Source organism: Neoarius graeffei, chromosome 21 (genome assembly GCF_027579695.1).
Source record: "Neoarius graeffei isolate fNeoGra1 chromosome 21, fNeoGra1.pri, whole genome shotgun sequence".
Lineage (NCBI taxonomy): Eukaryota > Metazoa > Chordata > Actinopteri > Siluriformes > Ariidae > Neoarius > Neoarius graeffei.
The window spans coordinates 28,821,832-28,844,341 of NC_083589.1; the positions used below are offsets into that span (position 1 = coordinate 28,821,832).

Consider the following 22,510-nt stretch of genomic DNA (forward strand, 5'->3'; position numbering starts at 1 on the left):
ATAGATGTACTGTTATGCACAGATTATTACTTAATTTTTCACTCATAATTTCAGTGTGTGTTTAATGCGAACATTTCCTAATCCTGCCTCTTTAGTCTTGATTTAGCATGAAATTTTCTGAATTAGCTTTTGAACAAATAATTAATGGCCAAGCCCAGATGTAGATGAAGAAAAATCCAAAGGTAAAAATGTGGCCCGTCAATTTAGTTTGATTTAATAATAATAACATGCCAATGTGTACCTAATTCACATGTGTAACCACATTGCTGGATGGATACTAAGTCTTTTAGGTGTGTTTAAAAAACAAAACAAAACTACATTTTCATCAGTAATATCAATAAAAGCTTGAAAATCAAATGCATACTGTCATAGCGAGACTGGAACACACAGTTGCTACATCCTCATTTATTCTATCCACATTCACTGGATATGAGCAAATCGCATGCTCTGATTGGCTACTCTACTACTAGGCTATCAGCTTATATACCATACTATGAGTAGAGAAAAACAAGGCAGAGCATGATGCTGAACCAACCAAGGATGAAATAAAAACTCTACCCGAAAACAACCCCCCCCCCAAAAAAAAGCGACAAAATATGGAATAAAAGTATTTGACGGTAAGAATATATGTGTTTTTATATATCATTTCCACCCCCCCCAGAATTATTAGTGCATTTTTCACAAATTGCTCCAGTCATTTTGCTGGTTGGTTTACATTCTAAGCAGAAATGATTTTGTCGGACCTTTTGTATAAAGTTTTTATTTATTGAATTTGCAAAAAATAAAAATACTGTTTCTCAAAATCCAGTAAATGTGGATAGAATAAAACAGTTATTCCACTCAATCTCGTTGTACATGGATTATAGCCAATTCAGTGCTTTGTGCCTCGTCGGCTATCAGCACATGTATGATTCAGCTTCATGGAATAACTGTTAATTATTCCAAACCATCTATTCCTCCCCCTTTTGATCACATCATTTTATCTGTATGCAAAACTCGCCTCCTCAAAAACATCTGAGTGCAGCTGGAAAATGCAGTGCCTCGTTTAAAGAAGAGAAACAAGCAGCTTCTGAAACTAAAGAACATTTTAAATGAGATTGGAGAGAAACTGCTGTTTATAAAAGAAAATCTCTTTAATAGAAAAACTGAAACAGTGAAACAATAAGCTGTGTCTGGTGCGATAAATCAGATTATTTCGCCAGCTTCGCTCTGCTGTGTTCTTATTGTGCAGCTGAAGGTGAAGCCTGTAGCTGTACCGTGAAGGGGAAAAAAGAGTGGGTTTTGAATAGCCATGACAGAATAAGTAGAGGCGAAAAATGGTACACTTAAGCCTCCATGGCTCTGACTGTCCCAGGTTCTTTGTTACTTCAAAGGTAACAAAGAAGAGATGGCTCATCGAATTGTCTGTGGGTTGCAGAGACAAAATGCAGCATGGTTCCAGAACAGCAGAATACCTTACTGAGCTGACAGGTCAGAGAAGATTTAACTCACAAACCCTTCTGTGGAGAGAGAGAGAGAGAGAGAGAGAGAGAGAGAGAGAGAGCGAGCTACAACAAAACACTGAGCACAGTTTAAGGGAACTCACACTCACAGAGTCTCACAATACACACAAACACACACAATGATTAATGCATAGGTGAGAGTAGAGGTAGTGATAACCATCCCAGAGTTTGGTACTGAACTGCATCTGTGCAGCCATGAGGATGTTAGGCCTTCAGTAGGGGAAAGGGTAAAAACTGCTATCACACTGTTAATGGATAAACACACTGTTCATGGACAACCAAACAACACCCATATCCACACCAGTGCATCTTATCCAGTAATTCTAAACATCAATAACGGACCGTTACTATTAGAGCTGGGACTTGAGCTCAGCAAAAACTTAGCCAGACAAACCAAAAAAGCAACAGGGCAAATGATTTTGCAAGGGATTAGCAGCAGGGTTCCAGGTAGCTCCGTTGTGTGTAGCTGTCAATGTTGATTTTGAAAAGTAACTAAGTAAATTACACAGGGAAATTAATACTTAAAGTCTGAGTGAAAAATACTGTGGCGAGCTGCATGGAAGAAAAGTCTGGAGACAGAAATCTTAGTTTCTCAGTCTACTTGCTCTCGATAGCACTGGCTTGACCATGTTATTAGCATTCGCCAACACTACTGATGAACACTACACCAGCTGAAAGGTGACTTCACTGCTGTGCTGACGGCACGACTCACGGTTAAGCTCGCGTTGGCCTTTGAGAAAGTGGAGAGCGATAAATTTTTGGTCCCGCCCACTATAAATCAAAATCTGATTGGTTAATTCATCTGTCACTTCCTACATAAACATACACTGCCATGGCCTTCTGTTCCAGCAATGAAGTCCTAACCAATGAGTGAGCCAGCTCTAAACTCCTCAGCCTAGAGACACCAAACAAAAAAAATCTCATTGGATAACTCTATTTTAATGTTTCCAGGACAGTAACCCTTTCATTTCTGAAGCAAATTTGATAGAAAATGAGGCCGAATTAGAAGATAATAATAATAATAATAATAATAATAATAGAACAGGATAAAGCAGCTAGAGATAATGACATGAGATAATAATAATAATAATGAAAACAATTAGGCGGCACGGTGGTGTAGTGGTTAGCGCTGTCGCCTCACAGCAAGAAGGTCCGGGTTCGAGCCCCGTGGCCGGCGAGGGCCTTTCTGTGCGGAGTTTGCATGTTCTCCCCGTGTCCGTGTGGGTTTCCTCCGGGTGCTCCGGTTTCCCCCACAGTCTAAAGACATGCAGGTTAGGTTAACTGGTGACTCTAAATTGACCGTAGGTGTGAGTGTGAATGGTTGTCTGTGTCTATGTGTCAGCCCTGTGATGACCTGACGACTTGTCCAGGGTGTACCCCGCCTTTCGCCTGTAGTCAGCTGGGATAGGCTCCAGCTTGCCTGCGACCCTGTAGAACAGGATAAAGCGGCTAGAGATAATGAGATGAGATGAAAACAATTAAAGAATTAAAGAAATTAAATATAACATTTGAAATGCTGATATGTTTGAGGCTTCTCTGAAGGCCTAGAAGGCCCTGATGGTTCCCCTCTGGCAAATATACTGTATGCTCATGCTGTATATCATAGTGAGAGCATTAGCAAGGGAGACGGTAACACTGCATCACAAATAACTTCATTTTGTTAAACAGTAGTCAACAGATGTCTTTCCATTACTCTGACCCTGTCTCTTCTTTCCTCACCTCTCCTGTCCACGCACTACCCTGTCAAAAAAGTTGCAAATCCCCGTTTTAGAACATGGGAAACACAAGAATTCTGATTTTGAGAATCAGACACTGACTGGTTTCAACTTTTTCATTTCAGTTTTTAAATTGTATATTTCCTTCCTATTTGCACACCATCAGAATATCATTAGAACTTGTCAAAACGTGTCTTGCTCTTGTCACCAACCGACAGATGGGAACTGTTAGGGCCTTCTAGGCCTTCAGAGAAGCCCCAAACATATCAGCATTTCAAAGGTTATATTTAATTTCTCTCATTCTCTAATTTCTTTTATTCATTCATAATTTCATTATAATTACAACCCCTGGCAAAATATATGGAATCACTACTCCTGGAGGATGTTAATTCAGCTGTTTTACTTTGTAGCACAAAAAAAAATAAATAAATCACAGATATGACACAAAATTATTTAATTTAACAGCTGAACATTCTGGCTTTGTAAAATATACCTCAAAAAATTTAAATTAATTTTTTGTAATTAATGGCACATTTTTTTCAAGATCAAGTAGAAGAAAAAATTATGGAATCAAGCTATAACTTGCATTTCTAAAACAAATATCCGCACAAGCCTAAATGTGCAAATTAGTCTGCAGTTAAAAGAGACTGCTTGTAGACCTGAATGAGCTGTTGCACCTGGCTGATTGACAGAAAACATGGCCCCAACAAGAGAGCTGTCAGTTGAAACAATGGAAAGGATTATAAAACTCCTTAAAGAAGGTAATTCAACACGGAGTGTGGTAAAAGATGTTGGTTGTTTCCAGTCAGCTGTGTCTAAAATTTGGAGCAAGTACAAACAAAATGGGAAGGTTGTAAAAGGGAAACATACAGGTAGATCAAAGCGTCAGGACAGGAAACTCAAAGCAAGATGCCTTGAAAATAGACTATGCACAAGAAAAGAAATGAAAAACAAATGGGCAGAAACAGGAGTTAATGTTTGTGACCAAAATGTAAGAAATCGGCAGAAGGAAATAGGATTTACATACAGAAAAGCCAAACGTTAACCATCATTAACACCTAAACAGAAGAAAACAAGGTTACAGAGGGGTTAAAGAGAAGGAGTCGTGGACTGTGGGTGATTGGATGAAATGCCGCTTTTCCACTACAAACGCGGCTGAGTCGGGCTGAGCCGTGCCGTGCTGAGTTGGGCTGAGCGGGGCTGTTGGAGTTGCATTTCGACTACAACCGCGCTGAACCGTGCTGGCTGGAAGTGGGTGGACACATTGGGCGGAGTTAGCGAAAGTGGGTGGACGTCACGTGATGTCGTTAAGCAGCGCAAACAGTGACATCAGTGATCTTTTAAGCGGTAGTCTCACGACCCGAATAGTAAACAATAAACATGGAGGACATGGAGTCGTTAGTGTTGCTGGTCTTGGTGCTGTGGCTTGTTGTCACCGACAACGCCAACAGATACTGGCAAGAGCGTATAGATGAGGCGAGGCGCATAAGGCTTCAGAAATTCTCGTAACTCGTAATTATTCTCCTTCCGGGTTTACGGTGTTTACAGATCCCAGCGCGCTCGCGGGGCGTGTGTGGGCATGTGAGGACACTCCTCCTCACCAATCAGTGCACAGGGGAGTGTCTGCTCATGCCCTCAGCCTCACTCGGCACGGCTTGGCTCGCTTCAGCCCCACTCCAAAACGGTGCGAGTTTTAGGGGCTAAGCAGGGCTGAAACGAGCTGAGTCGTGCTGGTTTTTGGTAGTCGAAACGCGAGCCGTGTCGGGCTGAAGTGAGCTGAAGCGAGCTGAAGTGAGCTGAAAAAGGGTAGTGGAAAAGGGCCAAAAGTTATATTCAGTGATGAATCATGAATCTGCATTGGCCAAGGAGATGATGCTGGAACTTTTGTTTGGTGCTGTTCCAATGAAACATATAAAGATGACTGCCTGAAGAAAGCAAGCAAATTTCCACAGTCATTGATGATATGGGGTTGGATGTCGGGTAAAGGACCTGGGCAGATGGCAGTCATTACCTCTACAGTAAATGCACAGGTGTACATTGAAATTTTGGACACTTTTCTCATTCCATCAATCAAAAGTACAACCCCGATTCCAAAAAAGTTGGGACAAAGTACAAATTGTAAATAAAAACGGAATGCAATAATTTACAAATCTCAAAAACTGATATTGTATTCACAATAGAACATAGACAACATATCAAATGTCGAAAGTGAGACATTTTGAAATTTCATGCCAAATATTGGCTCATTTGAAATTTCATGACAGCAACACATCTCAAAAAAGTTGGGACAGGGGCAATAAGAGGCTGGAAAAGTTAAAGGTACAAAAAAGGAACAGCTGGAGGACCAAATTGCAACTCATTAGGTCAATTGGCAATAGGTCATTAACATGACTGAGTATAAAAAGAGCATCTTGGAGTGGCAGCGGTTCTCAAAGTAAAGATGGGAAGAGGATCACCAATCCCCCTAATTCTGCGCCGACGAATAGTGGAGCAATATCAGAAAGGAGTTTGACAGTGTAAAATTGCAAAGAGTTTGAACATATCATCATCTACAGTGCATAATATCATCAAAAGATTCAGAGAATCTGGAAGAATCTCTGTGCGTAAGGGTCAAGGCTGGAAAACCATACTGGGTGCCCGTGATCTTCGGGCCATTAGATGGCACTGCATCACATACAGGCATGCTTCTGTATTGGAAATCACAAAATGGGCTCAGGAATATTTCCAGAGAACATTATCTGTGAACACAATTCACCGTGCCATCCACTGTTGCCAGCTAAAACTCTATAGTTCAAAGAAGAAGCCGTATCTAAACACGATCCAGAAGCGCAGACGTCTCCTCTGGGCCAAGGCTCATTTAAAATGGACTGTGGCAAAGTGGAAAACTGTTCTGTGGTCAGACGAATCAAAATTTGAAGTTCTTTATGGAAATCAGGGACGCCGTGTCATTCGGACTAAAGAGGAGAAGGACGACCCAAGTTGTTATCAGCGCTCAGTTCAGAAGCCTGCATCTCTGATGGTATAGGGTTGCATTAGTGCGTGTGGCATGGGCAGCTTACGCATCTGGAAAGACACCATCAATGCTGAAAGGTATATCCAGGTTCTAGAGCAACATATGCTCCCATCCAGACGACATCTCTTTCAGGGAAGACCTTGCATTTTCCAACATGACAATGCCAAACCACATACTGCATCAATTACAGCATCATGGCTGCGTAGAAGAAGGGTCCGGGTACTGAACTGGCCAGCCTGCAGTCCAGATCTTTCACCCATAGAAAACATTTGGCGCATCATAAAACGGAAGATACGACAAAAAAGACCTAAGACAGTTGAGCAACTAGAATCCTACATTAGACAAGAATGGGTTAACATTCCTATCCCTAAACTTGAGCAACTTGTCTCCTCAGTCCCCAGACGTTTACAGACTGTTGTAAAGAGAAAAGGGGATGTCTCACAGTGGTAAACATGGCCTTGTCCCAACTTTTTTGAGATGTGTTGTTGTCATGAAATTTAAAATCACCTAATTTTTCTCTTTAAATGATACATTTCCTCAGTTTAAACATTTGATATGTCATCTATGTTCTATTCTGAATAAAATATGGAATTTTGAAACTTCCACATCATTGCATTCCATTTTTATTTATAATTTGTACTTTGTCCCAACTTTTTTGGAATCGGGGTTGTACTTTTGGTGGTGATGAAGTCATTTTTCAGGATGATTATGCATCTTGCTACAGAGCAAAGAGCATTAAAACTTTTCTTCAGGAAAGGCAGATCAACTCAATGGCATGGCCAGCAAACAGTCTGGATCTCAATCCAATTGAAAATATATGGTGGAAATTGGAAAAAAAAAAAAGTCCATGACAAGGCTCCATCCTGCAAAGCTGATCTGTCAACTGCTATACAAGAAAGTTGGAACCTGACAAAGAATATTCTTTTTCATTAGTGAAGTACACGCCTCAAAGAATTCAAGCTGTCATAAAAGCCAGGGGAGGTGCAGCAAAGTACTAATTGTGATTTTTTTTTTAAATTTATGATTCCATAATTTTTTCTTCTACTTGATCTTGAAAAAAATGTGCCATTAATTACAAAAAATTAATTTAAATTTTTTGAGGTATATTTTACAAAGCCAGAATGTTCAGCTGTTAAATTAAATAATTTTGTGTCATATCTGTGATTTTTTTTTTTTTTTGTGCTACTAGGTAAAACAGCTGAATTAACATCCTCCAGGAGTAGTGATTCCATATCTTTTGCCAGGGGTTGTATTCTCTTCTAATTCGGCCTTATTTGCTATTAAATTTGCTTCAGAAATGAAAGGGTTACTGTCCTGAAAACATTAAAATAGAGTTATCCAATGAGATTTTTTTTTGTTTGTTGTCTCTAGGCTGAGAAGAGTTTAGACCTGGCTCATTCATTGGTTAGGACTTCATTGCTGGGACAGAAGGCCATGGCAGTGTATGTTTATGTAGGAAGTGACAGATGAATTAACCAATCAGATTTTGATTTATAGTAGGAGGAACCAAAAATGTATCACCATCAACCTTCTCAAAGACCAACACAAGCTTAACTGTGAGTCAGCGCCATCAGCGCAGCAGTGCAGTCAGCTTCCAGCCGGTGTAGCATTTATCAGTAATAAAGCAGTCAAGCCAGGGCTATCAAGAGCAAGTAGCACAGGCTAACTACTGAGAAACTAAGATTTCTGTCTCTAGACTCTTCTTCCACGCAACTCCCTACAGCACTCAGACCTAAGTATTCATTTCCCTGTGCAATGTACTTAGTTACTTTTAAAATCAATATCAACAACTACACACAATGGAGCTACCTGGAACCCTGCTGCTAATCCCTTGCAAAATCCTTTGCCCTGTTATTTTTTTGGTGTGTCTGGCTAAGTTTTGGCTGAGTTGAAGTCCCAGCTCTAATAGTAATGGTTCGCCACTGCAAACCCACGTGAGAACAGGTTTGGGAAAAGACACCACTTGACCAAAAAGCCAACACAGCAAGATCAGAAAGATTTCAGAGAGTAGTCTCATAGACAGTTACTCCAGTGTGAACAGACAAGACACAGTTGGCCCATGCTATATGGCAAAATTTGTGGACCTTCCCCAAAGCAAAAAAAGGTATATATAAATTGTGTCTGTATGCTGTAGAATTAAGATTTACCTTGACTGGAATTAAGGGACCTAGCCTGAATCTGTTCCATCCTGACACTGCCCCTGTGCACAAAGCACGGTCTGAAAAGAAAATGGTTTTTCAAGGTGCCGTGCGGAAGATTTCAAGTACAGAGCCGTGAAGTCAACCCCACTAAACACCTTTGCCATTTATTGGAATGCAGACTGTGTGCCAGGTCTCCTCACTCGATGTCAGTGCCTGACCTCACTAATGCTCTTGTGGCTGAATGAGCACCGATCCTCACAGCCACATTCCAAAGTCTAGTGAAAATCCTTTACTATTATAATTGCAGCAAAGAAGGGGATGAAGTTTGGAATGGGATGATCAACATGCACATGTACTATACATATGATGGTCAAGAGTTGACATGCATTGGCCAAATATTGTGTACACGTGTTAAATTCTGGAGTTCTGAACTGCACCTGTGAATCATTCATTATCATTGTAAAGGGCTTTTCTTATCATTTTTCACCTTCTTTACATATTTTAATTGATTCTTCCTGGTTCCTGTAAGTGCAGTATGCAATATACCAACTACCTACACTCCAACACAGAGACAGGCATTAACATTCACTGGCTGATAAGTGTTGCTGCCAGCATTTGGACCCAAATAAGAAGTGCAGGCTTCCAGAGGGCATGATGAATTATTTATGACATCATTAATGAGAGTTAAAGTTTATGTCTGCTCTTGCTAGTCCTATTCCTCCTCGGCAAATGCTGCAGGATTTCAGAAGGCACCTAGAGGTTACCAAAGGGTGCATAAATAATAAACAATGAGCCAAATCAATGAGCATTTGTTATGCTAACAGAAATAATGGGGAAAGGAAATGATTAAATTGGTGTTCATGTTCTGTGGAGTAAATATTCTGCTTGTGGAAATGGTAGAAGGTCTGAGGTGATTTCACACTGTGACCTTGAAGAGGGGAATGCAATAAGTTAGCTGTAACAGGATGGACCTCAACTGCAGCCTTCAATTTCTTTGAGGTTCTCGTCGAGGCTTGGTCCGTATAAAAAGACAGAGGTCTGATATTTTCATGTAAAGACCAAGCAAGCAAGGTTAATAAGGAGTTTATTATATGACTTTTTATTTCTAAGATTAAAATAGAGGGCGGCACGGTGGTGTAGTGGTTAGCGCTGTCGCCTCACAGCAAGAAGGTCCTGGGTTCGAGCCCCGGGGCCGGCGAGGGCCTTTCTGTGTGGAGTTTGCATGTTCTCCCCGTGTCCGCGTGGGTTTCCTCCGGGTGCTCCGGTTTCCCCCACAGTCCAAAGACATGCAGGTTAGGTTAACTGGTGACTCTAAATTGACCGTAGGTGTGAATGTGAGTGTGAATGGTTGTCTGTGTCTATGTGTCAGCCCTGTGATGACCTGGCGACTTGTCCAGGGTGTACCCCGCCTTTCGCCCGTAGTCAGCTGGGATAGGCTCCAGCTTGCCTGCGACCCTGTAGAAGGATAAAGCGGCTAGAGATAATGAGATGAGATGAGATGAGATTAAAATAGAGGCAGCACAGTGGTGTAGTGGTTAACACTGTCACCTCAAAGCAAGAAGGTTCTGGGTTCGAGCCCAGTAGCTGATGGGGGCCTTTCTGTGTGGAGTTTGCATGTTCTCCCCGTGTCCATGTGGGTTTCCTCCAGGTGCTCTGGTTTCCCCCACAGTCCAAAGACATGCAGTTAGGCTAATTGGTGGCTCTAAATTGACTGTAGGTGTGAATGTGAGTGTGAATGGTTGTCTGTGTCTATGTGTCAGCCCTGTGATGACCTGGCGACTTGTCCAGGGTGGACCCCGCCTCTCACCCATAGTCAGCTGGGATAGGCTCCAGCTTGCCTGCGACCCTGCACAGGATAAGCGGTTACAGATAACGGATGGAGATTAAAATAGATGGTCATTAGAACAGTGCGATGCTGCTTTCAGTCACATCATATTTGTAACGTAGTTGAGTCACGCATGCAGAATAAACTGCTAGCAGTTTCAACACTGAATTGTGGTGAGTGGTTTCTGAATGCTCTTTGTTGCTCATTTCTTGAAAAACTGACACTTATTTGTCTTTTGCATTTTGGCCGTTTTGATTTCCAATTAATATTTTTTTGTCTTTTTTTTTTGTTTGTTTGTTTTTGCAACATTGAAAGCCGGCAGGGCGGCACGGTGGTGTAGTGGTTAGCGCTGTCGCCTCACAGCAAGAAGGTCCGGGTTCGAGCCCCGTGGCCGGTGAGGGCCTTTCTGTGCGGAGTTTGCATGTTCTCCCCGTGTCCGCGTGGGTTTCCTCCGGGTGCTCCGGTTTCCCCCACAGTCCAAAGACATGCAGGTTAGGTTAACTGGTGACTCTAAATTGACCGTAGGTGTGAATGTGAGTGTGAATGGTTGTCTGTGTCAGCCCTGTGATGACCTGGCGACTTGTCCAGGGTGTACCCCGCCTTTCGCCCGTAGTCAGCTGGGATAGGCTCCAGCTTGCCGGCGACCCTGTAGAACAGGATAAATGCTGGCAGACACAGACAACCATTCACACTCACATTCACACCTACGGTCAATTTAGAGTCACCAGTTAACCTAACCTGCATGTCTTTGGACTGTGGGGGAAACCGGAGCACCCGGAGGAAACCCACGTGGGCACGGGGAGAACACGCAAACTCTGCACAGAAAGGCCCTCGTCGGCCACGGGACTTGAACCCGGACCTTCTTGCTGTGAGGCGACAGCGCTAACCACTACACCACCGTGCCGCCCCCATATGGAATTATTATTCCATATATGTTCCATATTTTATTTCATTGTTTTTATGTCTTCAATATTGCTCTACAATGTAGAAAATACAAAATACAGGAAAACCTATGAATGACCTGAGGTGTCAAAATGTTTGACTGGTACTGTTTATATACTTTATAGAAATTGATTATATATTCAGTACATATGCTCTGCTAGGGCTATTACAGAAGAGTCCACAGTGCTCCAAATCCAAATACAGATTATACACTGGACAAAGCTATCACACTGCACGAATGAATGCTTTTCTCGCTCTGGCACACCTGATTCTGTTGAGTAAATAACAAGAGTGATTAAACTGATGTAGATGAAGTGAAGCAGACTAAAGAGTCAGGTACATCTTTCTGCCTGAACTGGACTTTGAGAGCAATAATCCTGACTGCCATGTACATGGTATGAAAAATAACAAAACACTAATCTGTCATCATTTGCTGGACATTGTACCTATTGTTGAATAAATCAGGGTTGCGGATCTTGGCTTCCATATCATAGATGAAATGTTCCTGGTTAATGGTGACCATGTTGTCCAGGCTCTCGTTTTTGCTGATGGTGACCACGGGATAGCCCATTTGGAGAGTCCACCCATCCATCACTTCTTTTATGTTGATGTCTTTCCCTTCACTCTGCATGGCCTGCACATCACACAACAACACATCACAGCTCACAGTCATCATGGTACTTCAGTACTGAAAGTATTGCACATACATCCTATGATGTCGTCTTTGTATATTTAATCTCACAACAAATTGATTAATAGACCCTATCATGAACACCTTTTGGGGTCGCAAATTAGAAATGCTGCATCTTTTACTACCTTTTCTTTTTTTTTCACTGGAAATCATGTGACTTGGAAGTTCAGTGAAACATGTACGGTATGCTCTGTCTTGGACCATCTTCGATGCAATGGTACATAGTTACATCAAGAGTATATACCATCAAAATTAAACTTTGCTGCCTCTGTGTACCGTTTTGCAATTTTCTGCATGAACATGTTTTGTTGATCATCAACAGTTCTTATTCGAATCAATTAAATTTTTGATCGATACCAAAATGTGCTTATGACCATAAGCCTAGAACAAGCCCAGGAGGACAATGTCAGCAATAATTACCAAAGATGAACAAATAAAAATACTGGTGGACATTTTTTTTGCCTTTTATGTCCATTTTATTTTATTCTATCCACATTCGCTGGATATGAGCAATCACATGCTCTGATTGGCTACTCTGCTACTAGGATGTCAGCTCATATACCATGAGTAGAGAAAAACCGTGAGTACGCAGGCATTTATGGATGTACGTGTGGTGGAAGACAGCTTTAGAATAGTGAACCAAGCCAAATCGAGAGACAGGAATCAAGGTTAGTAAACACGCTAGGGTCAGGCGATCGGCAAACAGAATATCAGAGGTAAACAGAGATCGAGGAAACGAGAACCACTAGCAAAGGTCAGAATGGTAGAAAGGCAGTCAGAGAGATAACAAGGCCTGGTATGATCAGTAAACCAGAATGATACTTTGCATTGAGTGCTTGTGTGACTGGTGTTTATATACAGGGGCAGGTGACGAGGAAATGGATGTCAGCTGTGTGTTAGAAGGCGGGAGACAGAGGGTGCTGTGTGTTCTTGGAGTTATAGTTTGAGCTGTCCATGTTTGTAGTCAGCTCTTCAAAAGCGGGTTTACTGATAAAAACAAAATGGCGGAGTGTGTTGCTGAACCAACCGAGGACGAAATAAAAACTCTACTCAGAAACAAAACCCCAAAAAATACAAAAAAAGGAAATAAAAGTATTTGATAGTTAGAATGTATCTGTTTTTTAAATTATTTTTCAAGAATTATTATTATCACATTTTGAATGATGATTTTGTTGGACGCTTTGTATAAAGTTTTTATTTATCGAATTTGCAAAAAATAAAAATGCTCTGTTTCTCAAATTAAATGTGGATAGAATAAAACAGTTATTCCACTTAATCTCATCGTACATGGCTTAAAGACAACTCGGTGCTACGTGCCTTATCGGCTATCAGCTCATGTATGACTCGATTTCATGGAATAATTGTTATATATTATTCTATTCTATTTCTATTACAAGTGAATCCTACTTAACTCTTTTTACCAGAGGCCAAAAAATGTAAATTTTATGTCGGGGTGTCAGTGTTCAGCATTGAATTTATTTGTGATGTCACATTCCACAGTAGTTGTTAATGGCTCATATGAAAGTAGACACTCAGTGCCTTAAGAATGTGCAGTATTTCATAAATATTTTTCTCTTTCTTTCTTTTACCTATCCTACTAGGTTTAAATGTTATAATTTTATTGTGGCAGTTATATACAGTTTTTTTTTTCAAACAAACAAATAAAACTTTACTTGTGCTGTCTCTTAAGGTAGACACTTAGTTGCATAAAGCAAGTAGAGAAGCTTAAAATACTAGGAGTAACTTTTCGGAGTAATAATAGATTTAATGAACATGTTAAGGGAAAACTCATGGAGGCAAACAAGTGTCTATACATCCTGAGATCCTTACAAAAGGAAGGTTACCAGCAACCTGATATTGACTTGATGTTTTTATTGAGAGTTTTACCAAAATTTACGTATGGTTTATCCGTCTATGCCATTTTTCCTCCATAACTCACTACCATCCAGAATTTCCTTACACACTGCTACAAACGCAAGGACATTTCCCAACCAGTTACTGTCTCTGACCTTGTAGAAAAATCAGATCTTTCTCTTTTCAATGGAATTTCAAGTAAGCATTGCCATCCTCTTTTTCATCTTTTACCTCGTATTAAACACAGTTCCTTGCACCTTAAAAATCCAGGAAGTCTACTTCCACATGTTAATACTGAACGTTTTAAGGCTAGCTTTTTTAATAGATTGCATTTTCAATATAATAATAATAATAATAATAATAATAATAATAATAATAATTTCAATTTACATAGCGCCTTTCTCACACCCAGAGCTGCTTTACAATTAGAGAGGGGAAAAAGTTAGCTTTGTAAAATTTTTAATATTTTTAATGTTTTATTTTAATTATTTATGCATTTATGATTACTTATGATTATTTTTTGTTTAATTGTAAATATTTTAATATGACTAACATGTTTTTTGCAAAGCTGTAATAAAGTCATTACATTTTATTTTTGTACCAAATGTTATTGTTAGGGCAGCATGGTGGTGTAGTGGTTAGCGTTGTCGCCTCACGGCAAGAAGGTCCGGGTTCGAGCCCCGTGGCCGACGAGGGCCTTTCAGTGCAGAGTTTGCATGTTCTCCCCATGTCCATGTGGGTTTCCTCCAGGTGCTCCGGTTTCCCCCACAGTCCAAAGACATGCAGGTTAGGTTAACTAGTGACTCTAAATTGACCGTAGGTGTGAATGTGAGTGTAAATGGTTGTCTGTGTCTATGTGTCAGCCCTGTGATGACCTGGCGACTTGTCCAGGGTGTACCCCGCCTTTCGCCCGTAGTCAGCTGGGATAGGCTCCAGCTTGCCTGCGACCCTGTAGAACAGGATAAAGCGGCTAGAGATAATGAGATGAGATGTTATTATCGCATCCCTCCCATTTCCCATCACCCTGCTCATCAACAGCTAAACACACAGTCAAGATACTCTACATACAGAAACCCAAAAGTGTCCTGAAAAATCTCATAACAGGCTTCTGGTAATAAAATAATTAATTTATTTATTCTGATTGAAAATGTCCGATAAGTTGATTTCCTTTCCATACCAATGGAATGTCAATGTACTATGAGAAAGGGTTAACAATCTTAGGGTGAATGAATGGAGGTCTCCTGGATTCCAAAGAAATACTACCAAAAATATAACAATTAAATTAATAAACAAGTAAAACACTATTGAGAATCAGAACATATTTTCAGGAACATACAGTGTCTTGCAAAAATATTCCTCCCCCTTTGTATTTGTCCTGTTTAGTCATATTACAAGCTGGAATTAAAATTGATTTTTTTTTTGGGGGGGGGGGTTTGGAGCACCATTTGATTGACACAACATGCCTACAACTTTAAAGGTGATTTTTTTTAATGTGACACAAACAATAATTAAGATGAAAGAACACAAATCTTGAGTGTGCATACCGGTAGGTATCTTCAAAGTCAATACTTTGTAGAGCCACCTTTTGCTGCAATTACAGCTGCAATTCTCTTGGAGTATGTCTCTATTAGCTTTAGCACATCTAGCCACTGGGATTTTTGCCCATTCCTCAAGGCAAAACTGCTACAACTTCTTCAAGTTAGATGGGTTGCATTGGTGTACAGCAATCTTCAAATTATGCCACAGATTCTCAATTGGATTGAGGTCTGGGCTTTTATTAGGCCATTCCAAGACATTTAAATGTTTTCTTTTAAACCACTCCAATATGTTTAGGGTCATTGTCCTGCTGGAACATGAACCTTCATCCCAGTCTCAAACCTTTGGCGGACTCAAACAGGTTTTCCTCCAGAATCGCCCTGTATTTAGTGCCATCCATCTTCCTTCAGTCCTGACCAGCTTTCCTTTCCCTGCAGATGAAAAACATCCTCACAGCATGATGCTGCCACCACCATGCTTCACTGTAGGAATGGTGTTCTCAGGGTGATGGGTTTGCGCCACACATGACATTTCCCATGATGGCTGAAAAGATCAATTTTAGTCTCATTTGACCAGAGAATCATCATCTATGTGTTTGGGGAGTCTGCCACATGCTGTTGGGCAAACTCCAAATATGATTTTTTAAGCAATTACTTTTTTTCTGGCCACTCTTCCATAAAGCCCCGCTCTGTGGAGTGTACAGCTTAAAGTGGTCCTATAGACAGATACTCCCATCTCCGCTGTGGATCTTTTCAGTTCCTTCAGTGTTATCTTTGGTGTCTTTCTTGCATCTCTGATTAATGCCCTCCTTGCCCGGTCTGTGAGTTTTAGTGGGCAGCCTTCTCTTGTCAGGTTTGTAGTGGTGCCATATTCTTTCCATTGTGCTATAATGGATTTAATGGTGCTCCCTGGGATATTCAAAGTTTGGGATATTTTTTATAACCCAACCCTGATGTATACTTCTCTACAACTTTGTCTCTGATATGTTTGGAGGCTCCTTGGTTTTCATGTTGCTTGCTTAGTAGTGTTGCAGAGTCAGGGTCCTTCCAGAACAGGTTGATTTATACAGACATCATGTGACAGATCATGTGACACTTTGATTGCACACAGGTGGATCTTAATCAACTAATTATGTGACTTATGAAGTGAATTGGTTGGACCAGCTCTTATTTAGGGTTTTCATATGAAAGGGGGTGAATACCTATGCACACTCCAGATTTCTGTTTTTTCCCTTCATCTTAATTATTGTTTGTGTCATAATAAAAAAACAATTTGCACCTTTAAAGTGGTAGGCATGTTGTGTAAAGCAAATGGTGCTAACACTCCAAAAATCCATTTTAATTCCTTCTTGTAATGTGACAAAACAGGACAAACACCAAGGGGGATGAATACTTTTGCAAGACACTGTATTTCATTTTCATAATTATTATATTTTCCACCCATCACTTTGGGAAACTACATGCACGCTTCCTAGAGTATTAGATATTTTATGGATCAGAAGGTGTGTGTAGGCATCCCATTGATTTAGTTTTTACAGTTTTGAGTCAACACATAGTTTATGGATATCTAAAAACTAAGCTAAGAGAAGTAAAACTTTCTGTTGCCCCTGCCTGAGAGATGTTATGCCTGGAGTTAAACTTCGGAGAGTGAATTTGAATCTGAACCTTGGCTTTGGAAATCCACTGAGGCGTCCTGGCTGAGATAAACAGGTCTTCTCTCACAGTAATACGAATAATAAAATATGATTAAACTAAAATATATACATAAAATATATATTATATAAATATGTAATCATTATTATTAATATAACCATACACTGTAAAAGTTGCAACAGAAATCTCTGAGACCTAGATTTTCAGAGATTCTCATTCTGACTTGACCTACGTGAGCTGATTGAGATTGAAGGTGCAAGATACCAAAAACAAATATTCAGCTCAACTTATCCATCTTGAGAAAAGATTTCTCTCTCCAATAAATGCATTTGTAAAGCTTCACTTGTCTAGGCTTTTCAGTGCTTGCCATCAGAGACTGCAATTATAATCCAGAGATAACAAATCTCATCCTCAGTACTTCAAACCTGCATACTTCATTACAGCACTGGATGAAAAGCAGAGATCTAAAATGATGCATTTAATGATGCATTTTAGAAACTCAAACTGTTCTGATAAAAGGCTGAAAAATAATGATGAACTGAAACAGCTGAAATTTACAAGCACACCAGCAACAACCTCCTGCGTAACCACTTTAAGAGAAATTTAAACAAGTAGTTAATCCTTTCTAACTCTATCCCATCCATCCATCCATTATCTGTAGCTGCTTATCCTGTGCAGGGTTGCGGGCAAGCTGAAGCCTATCCCAGCTGACTATGGGCGAGAGGCGGGGTACACCCTGGACAAGTCACCAGATCATCACAAGGCTGACACATAGAGACAAACAACCATTTACACTCACATTCACACTTACGGTTAATTTAGAGCCACCAATTAGCCTAACCTGAATGTCTTTGGACTGTGGGGGAAACTGGAGCACCCGGAGGAAACCCACACAGACACGGGGAGAACATGCAAATTCCACACAGAAAGGCCCCTGTTGGACACTGGGCTCGAACACAGAACCTTCTTGCTGTGAGGTGATGGTGCTAACCACTACACCACTGTGCTACCTCATTCCAACTCTCGTAATTTAATTTGTTTTGTTACTTCTATTCTGGAGTCCAAGTCCAGTTATGTTTCCTCTAACTGGCTGACCAAGGTGTCTAACACATACATCGATAAGCCATAATGTTATGACCACTAACAAGTGAAGTGAATGATTATCTCATTACACTGGTACCTGTCAAGGGGTGGGATATATTAGGCAGCAAGAGAACAGTCCTTTAAATTGATGGGTTGGAAACAGGAAAAATGGGCAAGTGTAAGAATCTGAGTGACTGATAAGGGCCAAATTGTGATGGCGAGATGACTGGGTCTGAGCATCTCCAAAATGGCACATCTTGTGGGGTGTTCCCGGTATGCAGGGGTTAGTACCTACCAAAAATGGTCCAAGGAAGACAGAAGGCGAGCCCATATGGTCCAATCCTACAGAAGAGCTACTGTAGCACAAATTACTGAAAAAGTTAATAGTGACACCTTTCTGTTTTAGCCAGCATTAACTTTTTCAGCAGTTTGTGCTACAGTCGCTCTTCTGGGGGATTGGACCATATGGGCTAGCCTTCATGCCCCATGTGAATCAATGAGCCTTAGACACCCATGACCCTGTTGCCGGTTCACCGGTTGTCCTTCCTTGGACCACTTTTGGTAGGTACTAACCACTGCATACCGGGAACACCCCACAAGATGTGCCATTTTGGAGATGCTCAGACCCAGTCATCTCGCCATCACAATTTGGCCCTTGTCAAAATCACTCAGATCCTTAAGCTTGCCCATTTTTCCTGCTTCCAACACATCAACTTCAAGAACTGACTGTTCTCTTGCTGCCTAATATATCCCACCCCTTGACAGGTGCCATTGTAATGAGATAATCAATGTTATTCACTTCTTCATCTGTCAGTGGTTTTAATGTTATGGCTGACTGGTGTATATCCACATACATGCCTAATCACCTTGGCTTTCAAGAAAGGTTTAATTAATTAAATGTTTCAGATTATATCCTTATTATGGCGAGTATTATTAATACCTGAGCATGAATGTTACAGCACTTTATATCATGAAGGAGAGATTAGACATGTTGTTACTTCTCAAACATCTGGCACCCCTAAAAGCATGAGATTAGTGAAGATTCAGTGTCGCAGCCGCATAATAAAAGCATAGGAATGTTGAACACAAATGATTCTTACATTATATTTTATCTGATTTCATAATTTAACCTTAAAGACCACGTTTATTCACCCTTTCAGACCCAGACCTGGTTTAGTTTAGTCCTATGGTGGATTATTTTGGAGATAAGCTGTCATTTATCTTGTCTGATTCTGTGAGGAAATAAGGGATAATTGCTCTTCCAGATAAGAACAAATTACACTTGTAAATTTCACAAAGAAGATATCTGTTAGATCTTTTAATTATGTACTTAGAGTTCCCATTCATGGAAAGTGAAATGCTTTCAAAAGCCCATCAATAACGTTGATTCTTTTCTGTCCAGCATCTTTCTATGAACAATGTCATTGGACGTTGGAGTTATGCAACATTTTATGTATAAAATGGGAAAAGAACAATTTGTGGGTCATTTGTCTGAATGAAAACAGTAATGTTGGAGTGTTGAGGAGCCTGTTATGATTGTTCTGGTAAAGTGAGGGGGAAAATGACAGTAGAACTGATATTGGACATTGAGACTGAGGTGTGCATGGTTGAGAAGATACTTTGGAGATTAATGTGGATCATCTATAATTCAGTGTTAGGATATTAGTACATAAACTATGTGGGGAAAAGTCCTCTCAAGGAAAGCTTTCACATCTGTCAACGAGTCACGGTTTGTTTAATGTGGTACATGGCAGCTATAGAGTCTCTGAGGCAGACAGATGGTGAGTAAAGCAAGTCTATCTTAAGATTAATTTTCAAAGTGATGTTTCGGTGCCTCAATGCCAAGCAGATATAATTAAACGAAGTGCAGTCACAGTTCTTGGGCTTGAAAAATGCTTTATGGCACTTAACAGTGGCAGATTATTGTAGCAAATTGGATTTTTGTAGATAGGAAAAAAAACCACGTACCGCATATCAGTATTTAAATGATGTTCTGTTAAAAAAAAAAGATGAAGATGATGTTACATGGATCAGGAGGAGCATAAAAATGGAGAGCTGAACTAAATATGTGTGACCAGAAAACATTATGGATGGATGGATGGATGGATGGATGGATGGATGGATGGATGGATGGATGGATAAATAAATAAATAAACAGTGAAAAGGTGCCCATGAAAACAGCATTGCTTTAGGGCTTTTCACTTGTTTTTTGTGGACATAGATACTGCAGTACATATATTAATAGAGATTGAAAAAATGTTTTGTACAAATTCTAATTTTAATTGTACATTTTTTATAGTTGGGCGGCACAGTGGTGTAGTGGTTAGCACTGTCACCTCAAGCAAGAAGGTTCTGGGTTTGAGCCCAGTGGGTCATGGGGGTCTTTCTGTGTGGAGTTTGCATGTTCTCCCCGTGTCTGTGTGGGTTTCCTCCAAGTACGTCGGTTTTCCCCACAGCCCCAAAAAATGCAGGTTAGGCTAATTGATGGCTCTAAATTGATCATGAGTGTGAATGGTTGTTTGTCTCTATGTGTCAGCCCTGCAATGATTTGGCGACTTGTCCAGGGTGTACCCCGCCTCTCACCCACAGTCAGCTGGGATATGCTCCAGCTTACCCGTGACCCTGCACAGGATAAGTGGTTACGGATAATGGATGGATGGATTTTTTTAATAGTTTCTGAGAAAACAGTGAAAATAAATTGATTCCTCATACAGTGTTCTTCCATTTTGTAACTAATCACATCCTCTCTATGCATATGAACTGCCCGAGTGCACTACAGTAGCAGCTAGTCAGCTTCAAATATGAGTCATGCATCTTGTTTTGGTTGTTCAGCTTTCTGCACTTTTTTCCTGTTTGCAATCATCCCTTTGGTGTTGGAAAGATGTTTGAAGCTCATGTGTCTATGCACTTAGTTCCTATACAGTATCTTGAGCTCACTCCCAAAACATTACAGACTACCCTGGTCTATGGTGTGCAGTTAATATACAGCTAGCATGCAAACACAAAGCAAATATTTGGAGTTTTCAAAGCATGTTATAGTGTCATCGGGGAGAGGGAAGACCTCTGTAATCTGATAATAAAGACTCACAGCCCACTGAGGCACAGTGGTTCGAAACCTTTCCTCTAGATTAAAGACAACATTTAAACTGTGAAAAGAATAATTTCATTTTCAAACAAAAGAAATTGAGGTTGCCCTGGAAAGCACAAGGGAACGTTTTTTCACGTAACGTCATCGTAACTGCGGATTTGTTTACGTGGCCATTTTGCCTGGTGAGCTTTGTGATTGCCAGCAACCAGCACAAGTGTATGCGAGTGATTGTCAGCTAAGTTCATTAAACATCTACAGATAAACTTGTAGAAATTACATCTAAAAAAACAATACCAGAGACCTGTAGTGCTTTTGGATGTAATAACAGACGTGAAGATAAGTCTGGTTTAACGTTTCACCGCTTCCCAGTGAACCCAGAAAGATGAGAAAAATGGTGAGCTGCAGTTAAACAGGGAGACTGGATGATAAAACATTCCCATGTGTGTGGAGAACATTTTATATCAAATCAGTATGAAAGCTCTGTGCCACGTTAAAATGTAGATCTGGATGTGGGCTTTGGATGCGATATATTTTATTAGACCTAATGCTTGGCTCGACTAGTAGCATTTGTTATGTACTGATAATGTAGACTTGGCTAAACACTATAAAATATGCAAGCTCTAGGCCCTGGCTTGTTTATTACTGTTAGAAGTCCATGTTGGAGCTTACCCTTGTCATAATAAGGTATTTTTCTTTATTGGAAATTTCCCATAACATTCCGGCACAAAACCTGCCTCGAAATATTGGTCGGCATCTGGACTTTCATAAGCCTTTAGCATCTCTGGTGTATTTTGAAGTCCAAAATACTAAATAGTTCAGGATGTCGTAGTGTCTCAAATCTGGTACTGTAGCTAGTTTGCCAAACACTTTTCAAGTGGAATAAATAAATTTGTGGGTAAATTATAAAGAAGAAACTTTTATTTTTGTCACATTCCTCCTCTGCATTTAATGTACACGTGCGCACACACAGAGAGAAAGAAAGAGAGAGAGAGAGCGCACAGTGGGCAGCATAAATAAATACACTTGTGGGTAAATTATATGGATCCGTGATGTCTGCATGTTTCAGCTTTTCAATGTAACACGATCTGCTGGTATAAAATAATTTTTAAAAATTGTTTCAGAGAGATTGTACTGACTGCAGTTGTCTCGATTCTCTTCATTCACTGTCGTGGCTATGGTTCTTTGTTTGCCTGGCAATATGGCAGACACTGCGTGGTAAACAAAAATCTGTGATATCAGTGAAAGTCTTCTATAGTATAGTATAGTAAGTTCTGAGTTATTATTATTATTTTAATTATAGTTATTTCCAGGCTTTTTATGCACCTAATAACAATGGATATGGATGAAACACCTGAATTCAATCATTCGCAGGGGCGTCCACATACTTTTGGCTGCAAAGTCATCCTATACAATCATGTGCTTCCAATTTTGTGGCACAGTTTGTGGAAGGCCTACAGTACATATGTCC

General features: G+C 40.3%; 1 protein-coding gene across 2 annotated transcripts in view; it reads right to left on the bottom strand.

Annotated features, from left to right (window-relative positions):
• LOC132869647 (thyrotropin-releasing hormone-degrading ectoenzyme-like) overlaps positions 1-22,510 on the bottom strand; it is a 520,051-nt gene that overhangs the window by 117,876 nt on the left and 379,665 nt on the right. For both annotated transcript variants that reach the window (XM_060902939.1, XM_060902940.1), the window contains one exon: positions 11,585-11,772. In XM_060902939.1, the coding sequence (XP_060758922.1) occupies positions 11,585-11,772 (188 nt within the window). The remainder of the gene's footprint in view (positions 1-11,584; positions 11,773-22,510) is intronic.